We start from the raw sequence: 20,628 nt of genomic DNA, 5'->3' as shown, positions 1-20,628 counted from the left end.
TAACCTACGACCAAAGTCTTGAATTATGACCTGAATGCCAGCCGCTTGCGCTTCCAGATGGTCTCAGACACAGATTTAAGCCTTAAAGTGCTCTGGAAGGATGCTGTAATGTAAATGACATCACAACATCCTTCCCTGCGTGGGGTTCATTGAGAAGTCCTGGGCCAGTGTCTCTCCAAGGACACTGAGCTCTGCCTGTACAAGGAGAGGACTTTGAAGCTGTGTGGAGGCGCCTGAGCCTTTGGCTGACAGCCAGAGCTACAGCTGGCCCTGGGGAGTGAGCCGAGTTCGCAGTCAAGGGCCCCCTGTGTGTGTGTACTGAAGAGAGACTGGCAGGCCCCATAAAAATGGAGTCACTTTTGTCAATCCTTAATGAGAAAAATAACAATAAAGGAAATACAGCCGATAGGTGATGGAAGGGGGACCCCAGGCTTAGGCTTGATAATAACTGTCCCAAAAGACTCTGCCCGACCCACAGGGTCCATGAAAACCACAGTTGTCCAGAAACACCTGGACAAGATGTCTGCATGGCAGATGGCTCCGTGATGGACCCCTGCAGCCAGGACAACTATTTCATTTTTTTTTTTTTTTTTTTGGTTTTTCTCTGGTACCGGGAACCGAACTCACGACCTTGCGCTTGCCAGGCAGGCGCTTTGCCGCTAAGCTAAATCCCCAGCCCCCCAGGACAACTATTTCAAAAGAACTTTTTTGACTCCCTTTTTGACTTCAAACATTCCCCAGGCCCAGCCGTCCTGCAAATGCACACATTCACCACGGCGCGCGCCTCCCCTCACGCCGCGGCTCCCGCGTAAACCGGCGTCTTACAGGCTGCCTGTGTGCAGCTGCGGTGGACGCTACGGACCACAGCGGCTTCTCATCTCCAGGTTCCTAATTTCCTACAACGCGAACGTGCTGCTCTTGCAGTCAGAAAATTAAACAGTTATTTTTGAAAAGAGAAGGAGCAGTCGGGAAGTCACTACAGGAATGGGGAGTGACGGGACCGTTCGATCCCTGACTGTAGCAGTGCCTACGCCGCACGCGTGTTAAAATTCAGGGGCTGCACACTGTAAAAGGAGCATCTTAACGTGTATAAATCATGCGTTAAAAATAAAAAGCATAAACTGAAGTCAGAGTGTGGGGCGGTGCCCAGCTCTGGGTCCCTCTCTGGGATCCCTGCCACTTACATCAGCTCCCCGGACTTCAGCAGGCAGATTTCGGCATCCTGCCCCATGGGCAAGTCCTCAGTATCCTCGGGGGTCAGCAAGTGTGAGGCGTTGTCTCTGAAATGTCACACAGGAGAACATGGCCATTAGCTCCCAGCAAGCAAGGTCCCAGACCCTGAGAGTCTCAGGGGGGTGGCCCGGAAGCCCCCGAGGCCAGGGTGGGAAGAGGAGGCGTCAGGGACAGTGGTGATGTCTTCCCGGCCCTGTGAGGAGGGTGAGCACCCGTCCAGCTGGCGACTATCACAGTGGGCATTGCTACCAGCAGCCTACTTCCTGCTTCCTGCGAGGGTCACCTCTGGGACACAGCAACAGGGGCCAGGGCCGAGGGGCAGGAGGCAGTGGCACAGACACGCACAAAGGGAACGGACCCAAGTCATCACCTCCTCCTTTAGATGCAATGGGAGCCACTGGCGGGCCAGCCGTCCCATGTCCCCGAGTGTTCCCGACTGTGTTCCGTGGAATCCTGCTCTGGCGGGGAGTGCCGCACACTGTCCCCTTCTTGCAGGAAGTCGTGGTGCACTTACACACTCCCCTGACGCCGGCAGTGAACACACTGTGAGGTACGAACCCTGCGGTCCTTGTATGTCTTTGACCATGGATGTCTTTACCCCCATGGAATTACTGACCCTCAGGACACATCAGCAGACTGCAGCCCCAAGCCTCGAGTCTTGCATGGGGACCCGGAGCTGTGGCAGGGCAGGGGCCAGAGGCAGAGGCTCTGCTTGAGCTCAGCGTTCTCCCTGCCCGGGCCTGGCCCCCGCCCATGGCTGATCCAATCTCAGAGCCTCAGAGCCTGGCCGGCTCCCGCCAGCCCCCAGCTGCACTGAATAGGACAAATAGGTCCAGAAGAGAAAAATGTCCCCAGTGGGAGGCTGGCACGAGGAGACCCCCACCCCCCGGAGTAATAAGGCCTTCTCAACAGCCCTGCTGGGCTCGCTCCACACGGCCCCAGGTAAGGTCAGCACATCCCAAACTGCCCCTACCCAGAGCTGCTCCCTACAAGGCTGCTGCCACCCGGCCCCCGGCATATCCACTCCTCGCCTCCATCCCAGGCGCCCAGCACTTCCCGGAGCTCCGTCCTGCCCTCCTGCCCCGTGTGCTGCCGAGGGCCCTGCAGTGGCGGCCTTGCCCCACCCGTGAGAATGTGACACCCACAGGGAGAGGGGCCCTCTCGCAGGGCAGGTGCAGCAAATGCACTGGACCGTCGGAGCCCGGACCGCCTGTGCGGTAGCTGTGGCACAGCAAGGCCCAGAGCCCGGGGAGGTGGCTGGGGAATGTGCCCAGCTGCTGCTCTTCTCAGCCAAGGGGAGCAAGCTCACGTGCTGCGGCACCTGCTGCCACCCGGCTGCGTATTTCCACCCCAGTCCCCTGGGATCCACTCTGACCTCCTCCCCATCAGGCGCATCTTTACTGCGAGCCCAACACTGGGCCCCAGCCCCTCCCCGACAAGGAGAATCACAAGACTTCCCTGAGAGGGACCACTGAGCCCAGCCCTCCCCCGGACGGCGGGGAAGCGGAGGCCAGAGCAGGCGGTCTGAGCCCGTGCAGGCTCGTTTGCTGCCAGCCTTGCCCGAAGTGCGCGTACTGAAACTGAGATAAAAAATAACACAGGCTGGGAACCGCTGAGAACCGTGGCAGGTCCCAGTCTTCCTGCATGTGGGATCAAAGCTGTCTTCCATCGGTGTCTCTCCCTTCCATCACTCTCGCTCTGACCACGCCCGACAGTCAAGGCCTGGCTACCTGCAAGGGGCAGATTCGGAGCAGGTGCCCTACACAGGGACAAGGATATGTGGGGAAGACTGTCCCCGAGGTAACGATTAGAGGCAGGGAGTTTGCTTTTCAATCAGTCTGGGGCTGTGATCTGCTCAGCGGCTGTGAGTCCATTTAGCAGGTTATCACCCACATAAAAATGAAACAAATAAAGTAGGAGCTATCAGTATAACAGTACATTAAGTGCTGTGAGGATAAGCACTGTTTTAGGAGGCACTTGATTCACCACTATGTATAAGGAGTGGTGGGAACATATGGGTGAACGTTTAAGCTAAAAAACTTTTATTGGGGCTGGGGATTTAGCTCAGCGGCATAGTGCCTGCCTGGCAAGGTCGTGAGTTCAATTCCCGGGACTGGAAAAAAAAAACCAAAACACTTTTATTATAGCAAAAGACACATTGCCATGAACCCCCCTCAAAGTCTTCCCCTTTGCTCTGCACACACTCATCCCATCATCCTGGCACTTTCTGCAGCAGCCCTGCAGTCCTCTTTCCTGTGTGTCTTTGTGAGGTGTCATAAACACCAGGGCTGCTGCTGCCCAGCACATCTGATGGAAAGACAGGCTTGCAAAAACATGATGCTGTGTCCTTCTCCACCCGCTTCCCGGGAACTGGCGCCATGGAACTTCTGGCTCCCAAATTAAAAATGACCATGATAGGTCAACATTCTGAATTGATTTAGGACACTGAAGCAAGACAGCCCAATTAAAGACACTCAGGAAAGAGGACTCCAGAGCTGCTGCAGAAAGTGGCACGGGCGATGGGATGAGTGTGCTCCAAGTCAAAGGGAGTATTCTGAGGGGGCTTTGTGGCAAGGTATCTTTCATTGTTGTAACTTTTAAACTTTCAACCTACCCCGTATTTGATCACACCTCACAGAGGTGCACACCGGGGTCGCCACGTGAAGTGCATTTCTGTGGGATGAGGCAGAAAGCGTTCAAGCAATTGTTAGAAGCCAAGTTTGAGGACAAGAGGCGACGCAAGCAGACACTAGAGGGCAACCTCTCCTTCTGCAGGCCCTTCCTTGCTCCCTTAGTGATCGTTTTCTCCGAAGGGAAGCTGGATAAACTCAGCGCCCACAGCGACCTCTCTCCACGGCTCCGTGGCAGTCGTGCTCACTGCCAGGTACGGTGGCTTCCTGCGGCTGAGGGCTGCCACCGCTTCCTGCTGAGTTTCCACGGCTGGGCCTCTGGTGCACGCACATGGGTGCCCCAGCTTGCTCACCCCCCGGGGGTGGCTGGGTGGGTGCTGCTGGGCAGCTGCTGTACCCTCCACCTCCTCCTTCTGTGTTACCAGGTAAGGGTTTCCCTATCCCAAATGCCCTCCGAGAAGGATGCAACCGAGAACAACATGGAGAGTGCAAACGGGGAGATGCTGAGCCCCACTCCACCCGACACCGTGCAGGAGCCCACTCCACCTGGGCGAGGGTCGCCGTGGAGTCCCTCCAACTGGCACCTACAGTGCATCTGGGTCAGCCATCGATACGCCTATGCTCGCTGTCCACTCCCAGGCCTGTAGGCTGGCGGGGGAGGCAGGGCCTCTGCTGCCCCTCACAGTGAGGAGACACCTGCTCCTGCGCCTAACCAGGCTCCTCAGGCCCAGGGGCGGGGTCCTGCTCTGTCATCACCCGGGAGCAGGGCGGGTCACCAGGTCAGAGCAGCACCCCCAAGCCGGCAGCCAGGAGACATGGGAAGCTGAACCCATCCTCATCAGGATGAAATCAAACTGAACACCTGGCTCCAGGCTGCACTGCCACAGGTCATGTGCTGTCACCGCACGGGCTTGTGGCCACTGCTGGACAGTGGGCTCAAGGGTGTCTGCCAGGGCAGAAGGCTGTGGCCAGCACAGATTTGAAGGGCTGGACAGAGCCAGACCCTGCACCACACTTGCTCTGAGATGTGTGTGTATAGGGGGGTGTCCTCTATTTTTCTATTATTTTATTACTTTTAGTTCACTGTAAAATTGCTAGTAAACTCCTAGTAGTTTTCCTTTCAGTCACTGGTTTCCTTTCTGCCTAAAAGCAAGTGAAGAACAACCCTGAGTCTCCTGACTTCCGAAGCCGTGGGACCGACCACGCGACCAGCACGCAAGCCCATGGCCCATCCTCACGACCAGCGGCTGGCACCATCAGCGGGTTACGGGGCGGCTCCGGCTCGCCCACCTCTCTGTGGTGCATTAGACATTAAGTCACCAGCCTGTCACCTGCCAGGCCACGCATGAGACCCTCCTTCCCAACAGCAGCAAACACCTCATCCCTGCATCCTGGAAGTGACATCCCAAGACATCTCAAAAGCACCGGCTTGGTGGTGCCAGGTGCCTGGAGAAGGCAGGCAGGAACGGAGTCTGACCTGCTAAATCTGCAGCTGTGGTTCTGCCACTTTCCCTTCTCCTCCCACTACTTGTATTTGGAAAATGTTTGAGTGTTTCCGGGGAAATCCAAGACACAAATGGTTCGGCACTCACCCAGAGCTGCATTTCAAAGGGACACCCTTGGAATGAGCAGAATGACACCCGAGCAGGCAGCAGAAGGCATTGTGTAAAGTGGGGGAAATAGAATTTTAGCTCCAAACTGAGTAGCTTGGTTCCCTGAATTCAGCTGCAAGTCCTCGGTCCGGCAAGAACTTTCTAGGTAGGTCTTGTGGCCAGGGCACACGTGCTGCTTTCTCAAGGACACCGTGCCCCTTTCCTCTGTCTGTCATAGAGCCCAAGTCCCTGCACGGAGCTGATCACAGTCACATATGAGAGGGGGCGTAGCTGGGTTCACTTGTCCCAAGGAAAACCTGACTCTCAAGGTTATCGGACCGTGGAGTTGGACAGCCTCACCTAAGGGCCGCCGGCCCACAAGGGTCTCCGCAAGGTTGGGTGCTGGGCCCCTCTTCCCGGTCTGGTTCGGTCTGTCCCTGCCTGCTGCATCCGTGCAGCCTCTTGGAAACACCCTGCTCCTTTGTTTGCCTCCGTGGAAAGGACGTGTGCAAGGGCTGGCATACCCACTGGAGGTGTGCAGATCTTACGCCAGGGCAAAAGCAGCGTTCTCAGGGGACACTTGGAGCCAAACCTACTGGCTGTTTCCCTTCAGTTTACAAATAAAACCCTCTCGGGTGCCACGGAGCAAGCGCCAGGCCAGGAAGGGGCGTGTGAGGTGTCAGGGTTGGGCCCTGACACCACAGTGTGTGGGGCAGGGCCCTGCACGAAGACCTGACCTGCGGGGAGGGAAGGGGTGGGTCCCTACTCAGCAGCCCAGGGCTCTTAAGTCCTCCGCGAAGCACAGACCGCATCAGACAGCAGCAGGGGCAGCCACGCGCACAGAGCAAGGTGGCTCCGGAGCCGGCAGGGCATCTCTGCGGTGAGTCGCTTGTCTCTACTCCTTACTCTCAGACGGGACAGGGAGGACCAAGCCCCGGCGTCGCTGGAGCTCACTCTGGCCTGCAGCGCGGGCCACAGAGCTCGCCTGGGCTCACCGCAGCTGCGAGGGGTACATTAGAGCAAGGGCGACAGGACCGTCACAGCAAGGGCCTGCAGCTCAGGGGTGTGAGCAGTACTGATGACAGTACTGTCATCAGAGCCCCCGGGAGGGAAGGGGAGTCTCCTCACTGTCCACCTATGACACACAGTCCCGTTTTCCCTTCCTTGGTGTTTGTAAAGCAAGCTATGCTGCCCAGGTTACTGTTTACTCTCTTTTTTCAGTATGAATCAATCTGCCACTGTAGAAACTACTGAAGCACAAAGGTAGAGAGGAAATGCATCTCTCAAAATTGCACCAGCCAGAGGCCAACCGCTGATGAAGTGTGGCTATTTTCTATGATCTAGAAATATATTTACAAAGTTTATCATAGATTCTCAAGCATCTATGGGAGACAGAGTTCCTGAGCTCCCAGAATTAGAAGTGTGTGGAGGTTATTTCTGCACAAATGTTTGCAAATTTCCCAGAGATTCAAAATGAGTTTATGATTAAAAACAGCTAAACCAAGCACGGTGATGGATGACTTAACCTGAGCACTCTGGGAGGCTGAGGCAGGAGGACTGCAAGTTAGAGTCCAGACTGGGCAACTTAAGAGACTTAGTGAGATTCTGTCAAAATGAAAAAAGCGAAGGGCTTGTGCATCTCGGTGCGAAAGCCCTGGGTTCAGTCCCCAGGCCCAAGGGGAGGTGGGGGAAGACAAAGGGTTACGGATCACAGTCAGTGTTACCACCTGTTCCTCGCTAACAGTAATAGCGCACAGTAATAGCTCACATGCGTGTTGCAGATTTATTTTGTTACACTCTTCCGAACAAGTAAATACACTGCGTTTCCCCAAATAACCAAAAAGTGCCCCCTAAACATTTTGGTCATATTCTATTTTTTATGTCTGAATTATAGTTTCCATTTACTTACTGTCAGACGATGTTATTCCCAAAAGTTGTGTATTTTACCTTTTTAAAACAAATTTTCAGAAACCCATGTAGGGTTCTGATTAGAGAAGACGAAGAAACGAATGTCTGAAACCTTTCTCTAGGGGACGCGTCCGAATGCCCTATCTGCACACTCTGCCCCGGCCCCACCTGCCAGCGCCACACTGACATTCACCGCTCACTGCGCAGGCGCGGCGGGACGCGAGGCCTGGGCACAGGAGGGCCGGGGAGGGGGCGGCAGGGGGTCTGGCGGGGAAGTCCCGCTGAACAGGCCTCGTGAGAGAAGCCGCATGCCGGTCCCTATTTCAAATGAGGGGAGAACTCTTTCTATCCCTGTGTGAAGCAACACACGCTCATGTGGCCACCCGACCTTCTTAATCGAGGTCCCCAGCAGGGCAGAGGGGCACTGAGCCTCTGGCTGGCTTATGCCTCAGATCTACCCTCTGTGGTGCAGACGTGGGAAGTGTGCCGAGCCTGCTGCTGAGGAGAATCCCCTTCCTCCCGGGGTGCTCTGGCCCCAGCCAGGACGGGGGCCACAGAAGTGTCAGGGCAGACACCGGTCGGGGAAGGAAGTGTCCCTGAGTGGATCAAAGCGGGGAGGGCCTCGTGCTGCACGTGCCCGTGTCTGCCGCAATCCCCGTCTCCTTAGCACACCTCTTGGGGTGCCGCTGGGGTGGGAGCTGGGTCCCCAGGGGCACGGTTAGCCAGGCTCTCCCAGGTCGGTGCTGCCACGGCTGCTCCTGCACCCATGTCCTGTCCAGTCCGCGGTCCTTGGCAGGCCACAGGCAGCGAGGGTTAGAGGGAAGCGACAGCCGACAGGGGACGGAGCCGTGGGCAGGAAAGGCAGCCACGTGGCCTCTGCCACCAGCCCCGCCACAGTCGCCCGCCCACCTGGTGCCAGTGTCAGGGCTCCTCCTCCGGGGAAAGGAGCTCAGACCCTCAGCGCTCCCCACAGAGCTGCGGCAGTGTCCCCTCTGGGGAGACGGAAGAGGAAGAAGTCTTCCGGAAACAGGGTCTGGCGTGGATGTCATGAGCTGTGATGGAGGACATCGGGGACAGTTCGGGCAGCAGCTGGCTCAGCCAAGGCCCTGGGCAGCGGTGGGCTTTTCCTCATCCTGGTTCTCCATCAGCTGCCCTCTACGTCTATGTCACAGAGGGGAGGAGTAACAGGGACGACTGTCCACCAGAGAGCGAAGTCCCTGTCACTGCACCACGTGCGGCCATCGGGAGTCTCCTTGGCAGGGCAGCCGCACTGGCGCCAGCTTTCAGGACCTAATAGCGAAAGGGGTGGAGGGTGGATGGGCGCCTCCAGGAGGCCTGAACAGAGCACGACAGGCCCTGCCCTCCGTCTCAGCGCCCATGGCATGCATGGCATGGTTTGCTTCTTGTACACAGGGATGATGGGATGCACATGGGGTCTCAGCGGGGTGAGGTTCTGGGAATTTCGGGCCAGTGGGTTTCAGGCCCTCATCCTTCCTGAGCAGTGTCCCCTGAGCATGGCCGTGGTGGTTCAGGAGCTCAGCATGTGCCTCCTAAAATGAAGTCCTTGGGGCAGTGTGGGAGGTGGGGGCAAGCAGCGTCACTCTCAGCCCAAGTGTAATTCCAGGTTTTCACTCACAGGGGAGCATGGATGACGTGGAACCCACTGACTATGAATTCCCCCAAATCCCCGGGCTCAGCAGCGCTGACGAGGACAACAGCAGGGAGGCGCACGCACGCTTCCTGCGCTTCCAAGAGGTCTTCCTGCCCTGCGTGTACGTGCTGGTGTTCGTGCTCGGCCTGTTGGGGAACGTGCTGGTGCTGGTGATCTACATCTTCTACCAGAAGGTGCGGAGTGTGACGGACATCTTCCTGGTGAACCTGCCCCTGGCCGACCTGGTGTTCGTCTGCACGCTGCCCTTCTGGGCGTACGCAGGCTCCCACCAGTGGGTCTTCGGCGGGGCTATGTGCAAGATCCTGCACGGCATCTACGCCACCAACTTCTACGTGTCCATGCTCACGCTCACCTGCATCACCATAGACCGGTACCTCGTGGTGGTCCGGGCCACCAAGGCCTACATCCAGGGGGCCACATGTATGGCCTGGGGCAAGGGCATCTTGGGTGGCACCTGGGTGGTCTCCCTGGTGCTGTCCCTGCCACAGATCATCTATGGCGAAGTCCACAACCTCGACAAGCTCGTGTGTGACTACCACCAAGACGAGATTTTCAGGGTGGTCCTGGTCACCCAGATGACTCTGGGCTTCTTCCTGCCCCTGGTCATCATGATGCTCTGCTACCCGGCCATCATCCGCACCCTTCTGCTCAGCAGAGGCTTCCAGAAGCACAAATCTCTGAAGATCATCATCCTGGTGGTGGTTGTGTTCCTGCTGACCCAGACACCGTTCAGCCTGGTCAAGCTCATCCGCAGCTCCAGATGGGAGTACTACACCAGGACCAGCTTCAACTATGCCGTCGTCGTGACCGAGGCCATTTCCTACCTGCGCGTGTGCCTTAACCCCGTGCTCTACGCCTTTGTCGGCCTCAAATTTCGCAAGAGCTTCTGGAAACTCATGAAGGACACTGGCTGCCTCCCTAGCGCTGGATTCTCCAGTGAACTGAAGTCTTCTGAGGACAACTCCAAGAGTTACTCTGCTTCGCACAATGCAAAGCCCACCAGCACGTTCCAGCTGTAGGCCGGGTGGGTTTGGAGGACTTGCTGTGAGATCCCGTGGCTGCGCCCCCTGGAGGAGACGGTGCGAAGGCTTTGTTTGTAGCCTGTGCATTCCCTTGGAAAAGTCAAATACTATGGCTGGTGTGAAAGGAGCACATCCTGTTCCTTTCGGGTGGCCAAACCAAGGGCTTTCTTCTTTTGAAACAGGGTCTTAAGTTGCTAAATTTCCCAAGCTGGACTTGAACTTGTGACTCTCCACCTCCACCTCTCGGAACTCGGGGACTGCAGATGTTCGCCATGATGCTTCCTGCTGCCTTAATGCCCAGCCCTAATGTTGCAGGGGGGCAAGTGTAAATTTTTCAAGGTTTTTCCTTCCTCTGTCCTCAAGAATACCCACATCAACATGGTGCCACGTGACACTTGAGTCTCAGGCCCTCCCTGGCTGGGACTGGGGTGGAGGGCTAAAGCTTGCATGGCGGACAGAGCTGTGGATGTGGGGCCCACACTGTCTCCTGAGGTCAGAAGGCTCCTCCTACTTGTGGGTCAGAGGTGGAGGTACGGCAGCCCTGACAGCCGTGACAGCTGACCGTGCTGTCAACCTGAGTGAGAAACACCCAGTGGGCTGGTTTTGCACGGCCCTGGACGCACCCGGATGACGGACCTCCTGAAGGGGGAACGCCTGCCCCAGTGGGTGGAACCGAGCGACAGGCTTGCAGCCTGGGTGGAACGAAAAGGGAAAGAAGGAGGAAGGCTCGCGTCTGCTCCTTCGGGGGAGCTCCAGTAGTCACCCTCGCCTTTGGACGCTGTCTCCAGGCTTCCAGGGCAGACCCCTCGGCTTCCCAACGTGGACATGCAGGGGCTCTGCGTGACCTCCGACAGAATCCCCTGATCTCCAGCGCACAGGCAACCACTGTGGGCCTACCTTGTAAACCCTCTTCATAGCTTGTCTACATATTACATCAAACTGCTCCTCTAGCGAACCCTCACTGTCAGGGCGGCTCTGACCTCAACCCCAGGCACTCAGGAATGCTCTCTGGCAGGGAGCGGGAAGGAGCAAGGGCGGGGCTGTAAATGGGCCCAAACCAGTTTGACCTGGCTGAGAACTGCAGTGGCAAATGTGAAAAACACAGCTTAGGACTCCAACAAATCGAAGCTGCATTTCTAGAGCGGATTCTTCGGTGGCTTTGCTCCTTTCAAGACAGAATTACCCCACACCTGCCACACAGCACCTGTGCAAGTGTGCACACACGCACACATACTCTCGCTCACACCTTGAGCAGCACATGAACTTCATGAATAAGAAATAAACCTACTTTTTAAAAGTCTCCAAACTGCTTTTACCTTTAGGGACGAAGTATTTTCAGGTAGAAGACGGGAGAAATGGTTACTTTTGGGTTCAGAGCAGGAGATGAGTGGGGCTCTGGGCAGTGCGTGCAGCGCATCAAGGCCGACAATCTCGCCCTTCTCTGTGGGCTCCACCTTCTCCCCACATGGGAGGCGTGCTCGCGCCTGACTTCCATCGAGTCACCGGACGCCACCGTGCTTCCCCTTTGGACGTCTCAGTTGGCTGAGAGATGCTTGTAGGGCTCATGCAAGTCACCCACCCAGAGGCGGGCCGGTGACATCGGAAGGCAGAATACGCAGCAAGGCCAGGCACAGCTCGGGCGGCGGGAGGGCTGCACAGGTGGCAGACATCAGGCTGCCTGCCTCCCTTCTTTTTGGTGAAATGTGGATCTTAACAGCACCCACGCTCAGGGCTGCTGTGGGGAGCCCCTAGCAATGCAGGCAAAGCACCTGGTGGGGCAGAGGGCTCCAAAACCAAGCCAGCAGTAGTTATTATTTCTTTTGAGAACCAGTGAGTGACACTGGATGGGAGCCGTCTGCACCAGCCCTGAGGCTGGCGAGGGGCGGGGCTCACTGCCTGTCTTCTAGAGGTGTGCGTAGGTCCGTCGCCCGCAGCCTGGGCCAGCTGGGCACAGCCAGGCCCTGAGGGAACACGCGACCTTGCGCACTATTTCAGAAACAAACCCACAGGACTCTGAGGACAGCTCCCTGGCTCAGGCCTCACAGGCCACCATGCACCTCCTCAAACAACGGGCTGGTGTTTATCTGGCGCCCGTGGGGGTTAAGTCACCTGCTCTATGCATTCCTCTTGACATGGGAACTTATGACAGAGCAGCTACCAGCCCCTGGCTTCCCACACAGTGCCCTGGCCCAAGGGGTCGAGCCTGTAAGTAGGAAGGAGAAGGAAAAAGGAGACAGGGCCTGGAGACACCGCACAGACGCCCTTGGGGGAGCAGCGGGAGGGGCCAGTGCTTGCTACCTGCAGGGCACTGTCGGGACACCGGGCTGCACCCACCCTGCTGTCCACTAAGTCCAAAGGGGCGCTGTGCCTGCAGGAGCGGGCCCTTGGAGGGAAAGCCCGGGCCCCTGTTGCCAGGATGGCACAGCAGCTGGATCTTCCATTCCTTCTCTGGTGCTGACCCACTCTGCGGGGGCAGATAGTCCACTCACACAGCAGCAAGGCCAGGGTGTGGGATGGCCCATGGGCCGCCAGCTGGCACAGACCTTGCTTAGCCCACACTCCCTGAGCGTGGCTTCAGGGGGCCCTGGAGGCTTAGCTTCTGGGCGGTGGTAGAGCTCACGGCTCACGGCCCCAGTTAGAGACAGAAGACCCCCAGATGGCCCTGTCATCTGGGAGTGCTAGATGCAAGGCCCTGGTCACCGAGGGCTCTCCTGGGCATCCTGGAGGAGGTGGAGCCGGCACAGGAGGGAAGGGGGACAGAGGAAGTGGCCAGTGTCTCTGTGGTCTTCTCCCCAAAGGCCAGGTGCTGGTCTCCCAGGTTCATGGTAACCCTGTAAGAGCCTGGCATTGTAGACCCCTTCTCTGGGGGTCAGTATCCTGCTAGGCTCATGCAGCAGGGTGCAGCTACGCTCCCCTCAACGGCCTCCTACGCCCCTCACGAGTGCAGCAGCTGGCAGACTGCAGAGTGCCCGCCGGCTCAGCACTTGGCTGGGGGCAGAGCTTGTGGCTTTCCAACCTTAACCGTGACCGTCACAACCTGTTCTTATTTTATTTCTGAGTCTCCCACCCTCGGCTCCTGCAGCACCTGCCTGCAGGCCCTGGCCCTGGGCAATCGCTGGCAAGTGCGTGGGTGAGTTCTGCCTCACCCAGGGCCATCCAGGCAACTGGAAAGGGTGATGGGCTACTGGGGCAGGTCCCGATGTGCAGGGTGGTGGACATGCTAGCTGCTCCCCCCACCCCCCACTAGTGACTCAGCGTTAGCATGGAGGAAACAACGGCCACAGGTGGCCCATCTCCGCCTGGGCCCCACAGGATGGGTGCGCCAGTCTCTGCACTGCCAGGGCCCTGCACGGTGCGCGACGCTGCAGCTCCAGGTCCTCATCTGTGTATCTGACAGCCAGGAGGGGAGGCCATGTCTGCTCCTGTTGGCCCTTGTGCTACCCCTGTCCTGACAAGAGCTATCTTCCCTCTGTCCTGATGGCAGCTGACCCCTGCTTGGAGGCGCTGGAGGGCCAGTGTCCGAGGGGACAGGGGCCTAGACGTGTCTACAGCCTTCTGATGGGACAACATCGCAGAATACAGGCTTTAGGCCACCATTCAGGCTGTGGGTCTCTGGGAGGCCATTCAAGCCAGGGGTCCACAACCTCCGGGCCATGGACCTGTACCGTCTTGTGGCATGTTAGGGACCACGTTGCACAGCAGGGTGATCATAGATTCCTTGTGCCCCCATCCACCCCATCCAGGGCTGAGCGCTGCTTCCAGGGCCTGGCCCACATCGACTCTCTCGGGTGTCCGGACAGTGTGCTTTGCTGGGAAAACTGCATGGGGCCGAGCCAGGGGCCGAGCCAGGGGCCGAGCCAGAGCAGGCAAGGACCTCTGCCTGCTCGTCCCTGGCATGAACTCTGGACGTGGGGGCACTCTGTGCAGTTTCGTGTTTCTATGGACAGGCCCTTGTTGGAGAATCGCCACCCTGGGAAAGGGAGAGGGCACGGAGAGGACGGTGCTCCAGCAGCCCCTGTGGCCATGTCCCCCGGCCAGCCGTGCTCTGTGGGTGAACGGGGCCCAGGGCCCGGGCCCTGCGGAGGGTAGAGAACACACTCGCCTCCGTTTTCACCCGTTAGCCTCTGGGGTGCTGGTGGGCTTATCTGGACCCAAAGCGCCATAGCAAGCACACACCTGCCAGAGGCAGCTGCACCTGATCCCAGCTTCCTTTCTCCCAGCACTGTCGCCAAGCTTGACCAGCGTTTCCTGAAGATGACCAGAACCTAATGCCCCGAGCTCACACAAAAAGCCAGCCTGGCCCTTAACGCCAGGCTGCCCCCGGCCGCTCCTTCCCAGTGCGCTCCCCGAGGCTAGGGCCAGGGCTCTGTCCTCAGCACTAAGCCGTACCTCCCTCAGCACCTGGCCACACGCGGTTAGGTGGTGAGCTGTGTGGGACCAAGATCTTCCCTGGGGCCCAGGGCAAGGCTTCCAAAGAGCAACACAGCTAAGGGCAGCGTGGTGCCTGAACTGTGTCCCCCGGCAGATTCACAGGGCCCCATACTGAGACCCTGACTGTGTTTGCAGATAAGGCCTTTAAAGGAAAGATTAAATTAAACAAGGCCTTAGGGTGGGCCTAATCTGACTTGCCCAGTGTCCTTATGAAAGGAGGCCAGGAGGTATAGGGTGTCGCTAGTGTGCACACGGAGGTGACCATGTGAGGGGTAGCAAGAGAGCGTGGCCATCTCCAAGCCAGAGAGAAGCAGCTGACTGCTGTCACCCTGACCTGGGCTTCCAGCCTGCACAGCTGCAGGGAGACACCTTGCTGCGGTTGAAACCGCCAGTCTGTGGCATCTCGCTGTGGCCACCTGAGCTGACCAGTGTGACTGCACAAGCCAAGAGAGACAGGCTGTGGTGTCACAGACACTGCCCCTTCAGCCAGACAGCCAGCCCTGCTCCCAGGGTCACGTTCTCCTGGTCCTCTGGTAAGAAAGCACGGGAACCAGGCGCACGGCAGGCCCACAGGGCACCGACTCACTGTTCGGCCACACTCGGGTCCAGAGAATCGGTTTCCGTGGGTGTTTCTGGCAAAGAGGAGCCGGACTCCTGGATCTGGCACAACTCCTCGTCCGTGATGATGTCGAACACGGCGTCGTCTGGCTGCCTGCAGTCAGCTCCTGGTGACAGGGACAGGGCAGGAGGGAAGAGATGGCGCATGGTCACCGTAGGCAGGGAGGCCGGAACAAGGCACTCGGACAGTGCTCAGTGTCCTTCAGCAGCCCGCCATCCTGCCTGGAGCAGGAGGAATGGCTGCAGGTCAGTGCACAAAGGCAAAGGGACTACGGCCGAACCTGAGTTCACAGCCTGAGAGACTTTGCAACGTCAGGGGCTTGGAGAGGCTTCGACCTCTTCCACATTGTCTGCACCCCTTGCTATAAGGAAAAAAACCTACCAGAACTTTATTGGGAAAGAAACTAAGGATACTAATGCTAAGTGAAAAGATCCGCAAGGGTAAATGTCACACGATTTTTCTTATAGGAGAAACCCAAGTATAAACAAAGTGAAGAGTAAAATAATAGATACAGGAAACACGGAGACAGAGCTTTTGCAAATGGGAAGGGGATGGAGAGATGGGGTGAAGAGGAGAAGGTGTGCGTAAAGAACTGAGACGTGTGACGTCCAGCACCACCTCCTCACGAGGGTGGGGTCATCAGGCGCCATCAACATGGCCTAGTAAACATAAGCACCAAAGGAAAAAGAAACTAAGCGTAAGACGTCTGTGCCCCCAGTCCTTGCTCGGCAGCGCACAGGCAGAGCGCACTCGGCCTCTTTGAAGTAGGCCTGGCGTGGCCTACACACCCCTCCGGGGTGCTGCTGGGCGCGACAGGACTTCGCTCTGCTCAAGGACTACGGCAGGCACAGGGCAGCTGACCAGGGCCCACTGCACAGGGAGGGCGCTGTCCATGGCACCCTCGAGCATAGGCCACAGAAAACGTGAGGGCAAGCCTAAGGAAGGAAGAATAATGAAAAGAAGAGCTGGAGAAAAGAAAAGAAGAAAAGAAAAAAATGAGCAGACGGAAAATGTCAGAAATCAAAACAAGGGACGGGTGTGGTGGCCCGAGTGTGTGGCCCCAGTGCCCTGAGAGGCAGAGGGCAGAGGGCTGTACGCTTGAGCCCCACCTGAGCAACTTAGGAAGACTTTGCCCCAAAACTGAAAAAGGGGTGTGTGTGGGGGGGTGGGCCCGGGATGCAGTGCAGTGCAAAGGACCTGGGTTCAACCCCAGTACTGCCAAAAAACAGAACAAACAAAACAGAACACAAAATTGAGAGAAAAGAAGACCCAAGTACATGGGAAGCTATACCATATTCATGGATTGGAAGAGTCAGTTTTACTAAGACATCAATTCTCCCTAAATTGATTTATACAGCTTCAATGCAATCCCAATTAATACTGTACCAGGACTTGGGGGACATGGTAGAAACTGACAAATGGATTCTACAAATTTCTGTAGAAAAGCAATAAATCCACAACAGTAAATATCTTGATAAAGAACAAAATTGGAAGATTCACTCTATTTGATTTTATGATACTTTATAAAACTCTGGCAACTGTAACAGCATGGTGCGGTATGAAACAGGCATGTAGCTAAATGCAATGGAATAAAGTCCAGAGAGAACCACAGATGCAAGGTCCACTGATTTTTGGTGAATGTTCAAAGGCAGTTCTATGGAGAAGGATAGACTGCCAGCTACTGGATAACTATGTACAAAAAACCAAAACTAAAAACCTACCAAAACTCTATTCATACTTTGTACAATACATAAAAATTAACTCAAAACAGACCACTGACCTAAATATAACCTAAAAGTGTGATACTGGCAGAAAACAAAGGGTGACATTTTAATACTTGGGTTAAACAAAGCTAGGCATGACACTAAAAGCCAAAAAACTCATTATTTTAAAAATGAGAAAAATATTTGAAGACTAATGCTGTGCCAAGTACACAGGCAGATCCAACGGGCAGATCTTTATGCCAATAAATCACAGGACGTGACAACGTCCGTGCTGATCTGCCGGGACACAAGGGAACAGCAGCGTGTCCTCCTGGCCAGTAGAGAGTGTGAGGACCTGGACGGCGGCACCCTGGGTCTGGGGTTACCATGGGAACAAGGAAGGACACCAGGGCTGAATGCGGGGTGCACTCCGCTGGTGGCCCTGTACATAGACCTCAGGTTAGGCACACCGAACCCTATCAGGAGGAAGTTACTTTCTGTTTGATCCTAGTGACCACAAAAGGAAAGCCTCGGATTGGTGGCAGTGTATTTCTCACACCTCTCTGACATCTAAGCTTGGGAAACACTGCAGCCAGCCTGCTAGGGCTCACTACCTACGGGGGGCAGGGGGGAACCTGAGAACACCACGGGCAGGAGCCTGACCTTGGCTTCCTGCGGCCTGGGTCCCAGCGTGGGCCGGGGACAGCCTGGGGCTGGCATCTCCCGGGCTGGTGGTCGAGTCGGAGCTGCTGGGGGAGCCTGGGCCTTCGCCGAACTTCCGGAAACAGGCACGGCAGCAGCGCTCCTTCCTGCCACCGGGCTTGGTCAGCGCGTAGTTGTTGCAGCAGTAGTAGCAGAAGATGCGGCCGCACACCCTGGGGACAGGCAGAGTGGGGCTGTGAGGCCAAGTGCAGTGGACCTCCTGTGAAGTGTGGCCATTGCCCGTTACATAAGGGTCCAGAACAGCCACCGTGGCAGGCTTAGGGGGAAGACGGCTGACTTCCAAGGTCCAGGGAGGCAGGGAGGGAAACCTGCCTCCCTGACACCAGGCTGGGTGTATGTTCCACACCAGAGGCTCTGGCTCTAAGCTTAGGCCCAGACCTCCCAGGGCAGTGCTGACCACTCTGCCTCCTCCATCCCGCCTGCCTTTCATCTCTTTGCTCAGGGCCCTGGGGTGGGCAGGTGAAGAATGTGCACTTCTAGCCCTGCTGACTTCCGTGAGGAGCCCAAGAACCAGCTCCCACTGAGCTCCAGAATGCCTTCTCCTCCGCCCCCTGCAGGCCAAACAACACTCTGGGTGGGTGACACCCCTGGGGTCTACTCAGCCCTACCTGCGCCTCTGTGCCCAACTCTCTTCAGGGAGCCCCGAGTTCCTGCTAGGACCCAACTGACACACCCTCTGTGCCCGTGTCCGTAGGCTGTCCTCGGCAGAGCCCCCGTGGGTGTGGGAGGGCCCACGGCGCCGGCTGACCTGCAGTGGTGCCGCCGCACCATCCAGCTGAACTCCCGCTTGCAGTCGAGGCAGTGGGTGGCCTCTGTGTCCCCAAGCCACCGCTCCACGGTGCTGACCTTCTGCTGGAACTCCAGCGCGTCGGACTTCTGCCACAGCGCATCCTTGTCCCTGGGGCAGAGCCGCATTAGGAGGAGGAAGGCCCCAGAACAAGAGAAGCACCCAGCTTCACTTAGAAGACTAATAAGTTAAAAAGGGGGAAGACAGAGCTGGGGATGGAGCTCAGTGGCATAAGCGCATGCCTGGCAAGGGCAAAGTCCTGAGTTTGATTCCCAGTACCAAAAAGCAAAACCAAAAAGGAGAAAAAGTTGAGACTGGCTGGCTAACATTTTAAAATGAGGACATTTCCCACAGAAGCCCGATTTCCACTCTCTCTCTGGAAGCAGGGTGACCTGGCACACCTGGGCCACGGCACGGTAACAGGGCTGCAGGTCCTGCAGGGGCTTCTTGGGCTGGGGAAGGATAGTAAGGAAGGGGACAGTCCATGAGCGAGGGGCAGGGGGTGGGGTCTCAGGAGCTGTGAAAAGCACATACTCTCTCAGGGACAAGGACACAGAGGGCTTGAAATGTCCCACATGAGTCATAAACCCAAGCCCTGAGGAGCCCCAGTGGGAACCGTGAGACCCAGCCTCAAGCGGGTGCCAGGGCCTGGGCAGACCGGGTGACACGTGGCCCCTAACAGAGGCCTGTGCAGAGGGATGCGTCCTCGCCTGGCTCGGATGGGTCCCGGCTGCCTGCAGGGTTGGCGCTCACCTGAGCAGCTCTATCAGCCGCTCCTCCAGGTACTTCTTGGTTCTGTTCAGGTCGTCCAGGTCCGCCAGCAGCTTCTGGTCGCTCTGCTTCCGGTCGCTCACCTCCTCGCGGAGTTTGTTGCAGTACTCCTGGATTCTGGTGGTGGCGACCTCCAGCTCCTTCTGGGTCCTGAGAGGGTGGGAGGTTTCTAAATGAGCCGCATCCCCAGCTGCCCCTGGCCCCTGGGCCCACCCTGGCCTCAATGATGAGAGCGGCTGCGCCCACCTTGCACTCTTCACAGTGGGGCCCTGGGCACTGCCTGCTCACGGGTTATCACGCCCCCAGAATGGGATCCTCCTCACTGGCCCCCATAGAGTTCCATTCTGGGAGGGCGGGGAGATGCCAAGTTGCTAGGAGCACCCCAAGTGAGCTAAGTTCTGCTCCCGGGGTTCCTGGACAGGGACTGGGGCTGTTAGGGGGGTTCCCTGGGTAGTGACTGGGAGGAGCAAGAAAAAAAAAGAGTCAGGACAAGAAGAGGGCACAGCTTCCTGGAGGAGGCTACACAGGGGCACTCGACTCCCTGCGGTCTTTGCGGTTCTGTGTGGAGCGCAGTGCCGGCCCGAGCAGGTCTTCTGCGTGGTGGCCCCCAAGGCCCAGCGAGTTCTGTTCCGGGCACTGTGCGGTCTTAGCGCCTGGCTGGGGCAGGCTGTCTTCCCACCCTCGCCTCCACCCGCAGCCAGCCCCTAAGGCCGGAGTCTTCCAAGGATGCCCACCACAGCCGAGGCCCAGTAAGACATCGGCAAGCGCTCCAGGAAACAGAGGGCTCAGTGGGGACAGGAGCTCGGCTGTCTAAGTTGTCAGAGACGTGTTACTACACTGTCCACCCAAACGTGCGAAAGTACTTTAAATAAAATCCAGCCGGGGCAGATGGCTCGTGCAACCTGAGCAGCTCAACTCAAGGCTCTGACGTCTTACCAATAACCACTGTTACAGCATTTACTGAAAACCCAGCCAGCTCGGGAGGTCTCTGTTTAGATCATGCGCGTGGGGCCCGGCTCCGGGAGGGGCAGGCGGGCAGAAGCGCACACTCCAGGCTCCGAGTCTCACTGAGCCCGGCCCGGGCTCCCCAGGCAGGTGGTGGGAGAGGTCAGGGATGGGTAAGGGACAGCAAAGCCCAGGACAGTTCAGAGCACCCCTCTGCTGGCGACAGCAGTCAAGCTGGCTGAGGAGCCCCTCTCAGCTCAGCTATGCCAATCAGGCTGGCTGCAGGAGTGTGGTGACACTGGGCCCCTAGGCCGAAGAGAGGGTGCTCAGGGGTCTTCGGGGATGGCCACAGGCCAAAGCACGCACGAGAGGGTGACCACAAGAAGTGCCACGCAGACAGCACCTGGCGGCTGCACGGGATGGGCGGAGCTTGGGCCTCAGCCCACCTACGCTCCCACCGACGGACAGGGACGACCAGCACCTTCCCAAGGCCCGGGGCTGGGGGTGGGGGGACTAGATAGGTGACTAAAGGCTGAGCATTCCTAATCGAAAAGTCTGAAATCCAAAATGCTCCAAAACCCAAGCCCTCCTG

At 57.5% G+C, this 20,628-nt stretch overlaps 2 protein-coding genes across 6 annotated transcripts in view; one reads left to right on the top strand and one right to left on the bottom strand.

The window, feature by feature from the left end:
• Window positions 1-20,628, bottom strand: part of Fyco1 (FYVE and coiled-coil domain containing 1) — a 57,226-nt gene that overhangs the window by 8,623 nt on the left and 27,975 nt on the right. For all 5 annotated transcript variants that reach the window (XM_005383460.2, XM_005383458.2, XM_005383462.2 and 2 more), the window contains exons 11-15: window positions 19,074-19,241; window positions 18,282-18,431; window positions 17,474-17,685; window positions 15,075-15,213; window positions 1,185-1,280 (exon numbers count right to left, since the gene is read on the bottom strand). In XM_005383460.2, the coding sequence (XP_005383517.1) occupies window positions 1,185-1,280; window positions 15,075-15,213; window positions 17,474-17,685; window positions 18,282-18,431; window positions 19,074-19,241 (765 nt within the window). The remainder of the gene's footprint in view (window positions 1-1,184; window positions 1,281-15,074; window positions 15,214-17,473; window positions 17,686-18,281; window positions 18,432-19,073; window positions 19,242-20,628) is intronic.
• Cxcr6 (chemokine (C-X-C motif) receptor 6) lies at window positions 6,232-11,760 on the top strand. Its single transcript, XM_005383457.2, has 2 exons — window positions 6,232-6,335; window positions 9,002-11,760. Exon 2 carries the CDS (start codon window positions 9,008-9,010, stop codon window positions 10,052-10,054), a length of 1,047 nt encoding a protein of 348 aa, XP_005383514.1. The 5' UTR covers window positions 6,232-6,335; window positions 9,002-9,007; the 3' UTR covers window positions 10,055-11,760.

This window comes from Chinchilla lanigera, unplaced genomic scaffold (assembly GCF_000276665.1).
Source record: "Chinchilla lanigera isolate Chin_1 unplaced genomic scaffold, ChiLan1.0 scaffold00019, whole genome shotgun sequence".
NCBI lineage: Eukaryota > Metazoa > Chordata > Mammalia > Rodentia > Chinchillidae > Chinchilla > Chinchilla lanigera.
The sequence above is the reverse complement of the archived record's forward strand: the minus strand, read 5'-3'. Positions and strand labels throughout refer to the sequence as shown.

Coding starts and splice junctions, on each gene's coding strand:
- Cxcr6 (XM_005383457.2), top strand. CDS start 9,008: ATGGATGACGTGGAACCCACTGACTATGAATTCCCCCAAATCCCCGGG.